Below are 6867 nucleotides of genomic sequence, written 5' to 3' on the forward strand. Positions count from 1 at the left end.
CCCTGCACACTCTTCATTCTTCCTGCCCCCACCGCTGACCACAATCTTTAAGCCATGCATTTAATTCCTTTGCTTTATTCACCGTGTGCCATTTTGCCCATAGCTCTGATAATAATCCTGAGATTATCACCTTGGAAGTTCTTCATTTTTATTTAGCTACTAACTGTTCAGAATATTTCAGCAGAACCTTCTTTCCAGTCTTATTAGTGTTATTAGCATTAATGCTGACAACCACAACTGAACCCTCCAGCTCCGAGACATCTTTAACGCTAAGGCAGGCAGCACAGCCATTAGGACTCCTACTCAGAGCTGTAGAGAACAGGATCTATCTCCCTAATTACTACCTCTACCATCAATACATTTCTACCTCCAAGTGAATGGTTCTCTGTATTCCCTGTTTGTGGTCATGTCGCTAATCCTCCCTGTAGTCTCTACTCTAATTCTCATGCGTTAAGGGAACCTTGTGACTGTGAAACAATTTCAGGGACTAAGGTTGCTCTAGAGCTGTCCCTTTATGTGCCTCATGTACAATCATGCTCCCTAATCTTTGGTCACAGATCGAGTTTGAAATGCCTAATCTAAGCGATGTGAATGCCACCTGGAGCAAAGTTTCCAGCTAACTTGCCCTTTTCTGTTGTGGTGCAATGTCTGCAGTTTGGACTCCCAGAATTTGGGGTGGCATAGTGGCTGTGTGGTTAGCACTGTTGCCTCACAGCGTCAGAGACCCAGATTCGATTCCAGCCTCAGGTGACTGTCCATGTGTGGAGTTTGCACATTCTCCCCGTGTCTGCATGGGTTTCCTCCAGGTGCTGCAGTTTCCTCCCACACACCTAGTGTTAGGTGTATTTGTCGGAGGAAAATGAGTCTCGGTGGGTTACTCTTTGGAGGGTTGGTGAGGACATGTTGGGCTGAAGGGTCTATTTCCACTCTGTAGGGAATCTAATCCAAACTTAAATTGCTTTAACTGCAAATGCTTGCAACAAATATATTTGCTGTAGACCAGATTTGTGTCAAGCATATGCTGTTGCAATACATCATGTGACCTGGTGTCTCTTCAAATTATTTATTAGTCACTCCAGTATCCCTGTTCATTGGAGTGTATTGTATTACTTCTTTTTATTACCACACTCTTTATAAATCGTGCTTCTAATCATTTTTTTTTCCCAGAAAGAGAGAAATGGGAAAAGCCTGGAGACTAAAGGCAAACTGAAGACCTTCTTTTCACTTCACAGAATAGAAATACTCAAAAATCAACTGCTTTGTTTAGGCAAAAAACCACCAAATGCTTCTCGTCTTCCTCCATTGAACTCTGAGATACTTAACTTATGAAGTCTATTGTAATTCAATTCACACTAGGTTGATTACTTGTGTCCGGTCCTAACAAAGGTCCTAGCTCACTCAGTAAATGAGGATTTGAGCTTTAGTGAGTTCTTAATTAGATGACTCTTTCAATGCAACCCTTTTAAAATAAGCCTGTGCAAAGCTTCCGACTACAGACTAAAGCTGCCTATTTCTCTTTGATGCTTCTAGCCTGGAATGTCTACTTTTGAGGCACCATAGCAGCTTTGGACCCACAGATCACATCAAATGACTCTTAACTGCCATCTCGTGCAACTTGTTTGTGATTTTTAAAACAGTTGCAGAGTGTTCTAGCCAGAAGCACAATATAGTTATGGCTTAACTGTGCATCACCCAAATTTACTTAATATTTATCAGTCAAGTATAGGAACTTTATGCTATTTCATGTATTTCAATGGTGCTCCCAATACAATATGTTGCCCTCAAATAAGTGGACCAAAATTGTGCACAATTCTCCAGGTGTGATCTCACTAATTAATGCCTTGAACCGTTGCAGCAATAAGTCCCTAATTTTATCACTTTCTTCCTTTAGCAATAAATGCCAAAATTCCATTTGGCTTCATTATTACCTGTTGTTCCTGCATATTCATTTTCTGCAATTCATGTATGAAGACACCCAAATCCTTCTTCTGAAGTTTTTCTTTATTTAAACATTCAATTTGCCTTACTCTTCATCTGACTAAAACGAATAACTGCACATTTACACTTGTTAAACTTCAACTGCTAAATTTTAGCCCATTCATCTAACCTATCCATATCATTTGTAAGTTTCTTATTTCTTCATTGCAACTTACTTTCCCACCTATTTTAATATCAGAGCTCGAGTGCCAGTTTAAAATTGAGACGAAATGACGAATATTTTTGAGGTTTACAAGTCTCTGGAACTCAATTATCCAGAGAGCAGTGGAGGCAGGTTCTTTGAATTTATCTAAGGCTGAGTTTGGTAAATTTTCGATTGGCAAAGGAGTCTAGATTTATGGGGGACAGCAGGGAGATGGAGTTGAGACCACAATCAGACCACACCATGATCATATTGAATGGGGAAGCAGACTGAAAGGGCCAAATGGCCTATTGCTGCTGCCATGCACCCTCAAAACAGACTGATTTTTGTTTTACTGTGACTGGTATATTGATGCTCTCATACTTAAACAACTGCGCTCAAAGTCAGAAACTCTGTTTGGGTTGCAGCATGTGCAGGGATACTTGCAACACTCCCAAGTGTTGATTGATTTAAAAGGATGTGAAGTGAGTTGTCAAAGTAATACTTGTGAACTAAAGTAAAATGTATGAATCTAGTAAGATTTTTATATTATTTAACTTGTTTACTCTCCAAGTTTCCTTAACTTCAGTTCTAAAAATGGCAATCTCTTTCAGGGGGTGACTATCTCTACAGATACTTCAGCAATGATAGGATTCCACCAATCAATGAAGATTGTGCTGCAGCACATATTTCTCAACCAGCCGCTGGCAGACACTCTGGAAGGGCTGTGAGCGGGAGGTATTCTGTCAGCCCTGAACCTCTCAATAGTGTGGTATTCCCTAATCAGCAAGACAGACCCCAAAAAAGCAGACATTCACCAGATAAAAGCTCATCAGCACATTCAACGGTCAGTTGGATTTCAAGATTTAAGCTATTAACTCAATGAATTTTATGTTTTTTGCCATTCATTTCACACTTGTGTCCGAGAGGAATATGCTAAGCTATATGTTGACTCATTTTGTGATGCAATCACTGATTAAAAATACAACAGGTGTCACTTGGTCAATTTTTAACATCAGAGTAAAAATGCACATGTCTCAAGAGAATCGTGTTAATTGTGCCTTATGCAGTGAGTTAATAGATTACAAATGCAATGTGTTTTATCCATTTGGTTTGATTTTATAACACCACCTAATAAATGTGCAGCAAAGTTGCATCAGTTTTTTTTTCCCTCTGGAGATCCTAGACACAGGTTTTAAGTCTTAGAGTATATGAACGGAACAATGGAAAAGGATTTTGCATTGACTTTCTAAATTAGCTCTCGACTGATGTTTGTAGCAATTGCATATTTTTTCTTCAGTAATAAGTAGAATTGGAGATTAAATTATGTTTTGCTTGTTACAGAAACTGAAAGCAGGGCAACGGTGTACATTGTTTTGCAAATGCAATTACTTTGATATGTGGATATGTATATAAAAATCTTTGTAATACATGATTCCCCAAGCAACCCATTTGTTCTGAATACCTTTAATGCCCCTCTTGTGATTAACTGATAGAGCAACCTTGTTATAATCCAAAGGAAGTGTGAATGATCTCATGAGTGAACTGATGTTTACATTTATCAGACCACTGACCTAAGTTGTATGTGCATTGTTAGTTAGCTAAATCTTTAATGCAGTGCATTCCGAAGGGACAGAGAAACTCTTAAAGGACATATTCAACTGGTATCACGTACCAAGCTAGATTGAGTTTTCCGATTTCTGAAATTTTTAGTGCTACTTCATTTTTTAAAAATAAAATCATTGGTATCTATTATCACTTGAGTGAAATCATAGAAAATTTCAGCTCTGCAGGAGACCATTCAACATTTTAAGGCTAGCTGCTGTGAAACCATCCAGCCTCATTTTGCTTTCCAGTGCCATTGCCTTATAGGTTGCAGCACTTCAAGTGAATATTCAAGTAATTTTTACATTTTGAGGATTTTTTGACCCTTGCAACTTCTCAGGCAGTGGAATGAAATCTTCTCTACTCTCTGCATGGAATACTTTCTCCTCAAATTGTTTGAAAGCTCCTACCTCTCGTGACAAATTTTTGCATGAAAATGCCTGAAACTGTTAAACTCCAAGTCATTGATATACACCCAAAAAGAAGGCAAAGGACCTAGCGCTGAACCCTGTACAACCCACTGGAAACAGCTTTGCACAGGACTTGGTGACTGAGCAAATTTCATTCTACCATCATGCAAGTTCTAAATTTTGATACGTTTTATACTTGTATGTTTCTCTTTAGATTGTTTTATTTAATCTTGCAACCTGTCGATATTTAGTTTTTGATGCTAGATTTCTCTTTTTTTGATAGCTTTGGCACATTCTCATTGAGACTGTTCTGAAGATAGTGTTAGTTTTGCTTTCATTTTGGAATGCTGCCAATTTAGAATTGGGATAAATTGCTTATTTTCCCTTTGTGTACTTGTGTCTATTTTGCATATATGGGCCATTATTGAACAGTTTTAATTGGTCTGTAGTTGGCTTTAAGTCCAAGTCAAATATCAGTCTCTTTTTTTATTGGTTTATTGAAGACAGATGCTTCTAGGCGTGTGAATCAGGGATGTGGAAGTTATTTGATGGACAACTTGTTTTTGTTTTCTTTAGCCAAAGATACCTGAAGAACTGTGATCAAGAAAATCCGATATTCAGATTTCAGTTCCTCAGAAGGTCATTGATTATCCTGAGTTGTGATCTATGTCTGCTCATTCCCAGCTCATAAGACCACAATCAAAATGTTGTTCTGGAGGAACTAGATGCAATGGATGATAGAACTGACTAAAATAAACTTTTCTTTAAAAAAAATTCTTATTCCCTTTCCACTGCTTAATGTGCAGCTACTTCAGCAGTGAGGTAATTGAACTGTACAAATACGTAAAGAAATTTTATAAAACAAAAATAATCTCAACCAAAGTTTGGAATGCACACTAAGTGTATGGAGTGTTTGTCTCATTCAGCCAATGAGCTCTAGTTCAGAGCATCTGGGCAATTTCCTGTGATATGAATGGAAATATACATCATGTAATGAAATGAGACATCTGTACAAATCTGGTCAAGAAAAATGGTGTGCATCTCTATAGTGGTGACTTTAATGATCGGGAATTTCAAGGTTTAGCCTAGAAGTGCAGTTAAATGAGACACAAACCTGCATGTGCAGTTTACTTGCCAAATAGATAATGATTCATCTGGATTACTGGATTGTGTAGATTTACAACTATTTGGATGTTAATAGAGTATTTAAATATATATAAAAATGCCTTACGGTTTTGTTTTTAACTTGTATTAATGTACAATATTCAATGGTCTACCACGGCTATCAGTGTATAAACTAATTTGTAATACGTGTGTTGATAGAAAGAGTTCTGTGACATGCCCCTTTGCTTAAATTGGCAAAATTTGCACAAGAAAGGCATACAAATATTTATATGCAAAGTTTCTGGCTGCCTATAGTGTTTTTTTTAAAAAAACATCTCCCCAACAAATTTCATTTCTAGAACAAGGGGAGTGGAAATGTTTCAGGGAGCCAGTGTCTATACACATTTATTTTGGGCTGAAAGAAATGAGGCAGTTATGGAGTTAAAACATAGATTTGCATTTTAAATATCATTTGGAAAGATTAACACATTGCAGAGTGTAAATAACTGTGACATTACTTTGTCTTTGTTTAAAACATGGTGTTAATACTTGCAGGATTACTGATTAAAGGTGCAGTTTCTTTTCAAAAATTGTCACTTTTCATTTTGTGTTATTTTGGTGAAGATGCCCTAACATCTAAAGAATTGGTTCTCAAGATTCACTTACACTGGTTCAATTTCTGATGCAGAATAAATTGTATTTATTAAAAATCTGGGTGTTCCATTACATGACTAATAGTCTACAAGTCATTGCCTGCATTTATCATTTCAATATATTGATGGAGGAAACTGGCCAAGGAGCCATTTTCTTAATGGGAACTGTTGGTGCAAATCTTCCTGTACAGACAGTGAAAAAGATGTTAACTACCTTTAATGCTGCAGTCTGCATTACCAACAGTTGATGTTTCTTCTTGGCATGTACCTGGAAATTTAGTCTAATATATTTGAACAATAAAGATTTCAGAACTAAATGGTTTGTCATATTTACAAGATATGCAGCAGTTGAGATGAGGTTAATAAAGGGAGAAACTGCAAATGCTGACTTTTTTCAAATATGGAGAAGTCAAAGTTTTTTTGAGAACAATGTTTACAGATCACAAGTTATGGGGTTCGTTTTTATAGGTAGGGGGTGAATTATATGTCTGATTTGGGTCCATGTGAAACCCAAATAAGACTAAAATCATGGTTAATAAACATGAACTATGATTATTTAATTTTTGATTTGTCCTTCATAATCTGGTCATAATTTGAATAAATAAATTCAACATTTATAAATGCTGTTATTTTTGCATGTACAATGAAATGAAGTCATTAACATTTCCAGGATTATGCCTTGGTGAAATTTTTAGACTTTGATCCTTATAAAACAATGGTGGACTTCTACACACAAAATGCACAAAAAGTTGTTTTTCCAGATCAAAAGTCATGGGGTTAACTTCTGCACGCAGTTCACTTTTACAGGAGAGAGGAGGTGTACAGGGGATCACTTAGACTACTTCTACATTTTGGAGCTCTGGCTGAAATATTCCATTTGTCTTCCTGAATGCTGATGGACCTGCTGCATATTGCGGCAGGAAATGACATCACAACAGAAAATGACATCACCAACCCAAAGAAACCCAAATATATA

General features: G+C 36.9%; 1 protein-coding gene across 2 annotated transcripts in view; it reads left to right on the plus strand.

Moving 5' to 3' along the window:
* Positions 1-5828, plus strand: part of cnksr3 (cnksr family member 3) — a 194636-nt gene extending 188808 nt beyond the window's left edge. For both annotated transcript variants that reach the window (XM_043696125.1, XM_043696124.1), the window contains 2 exons: positions 2734-2966; positions 4711-5828. In XM_043696125.1, the coding sequence (XP_043552060.1) occupies positions 2734-2966; positions 4711-4734 (257 nt within the window). In that variant the 3' untranslated portion in view covers positions 4735-5828. The remainder of the gene's footprint in view (positions 1-2733; positions 2967-4710) is intronic.
* The last annotated feature ends 1039 nt before the right edge of the window (positions 5829-6867 follow it).

The sequence above is a fragment of the Chiloscyllium plagiosum genome, chromosome 9 (assembly GCF_004010195.1).
Source record: "Chiloscyllium plagiosum isolate BGI_BamShark_2017 chromosome 9, ASM401019v2, whole genome shotgun sequence".
Classification (NCBI taxonomy): Eukaryota; Metazoa; Chordata; class Chondrichthyes; order Orectolobiformes; family Hemiscylliidae; genus Chiloscyllium; species Chiloscyllium plagiosum.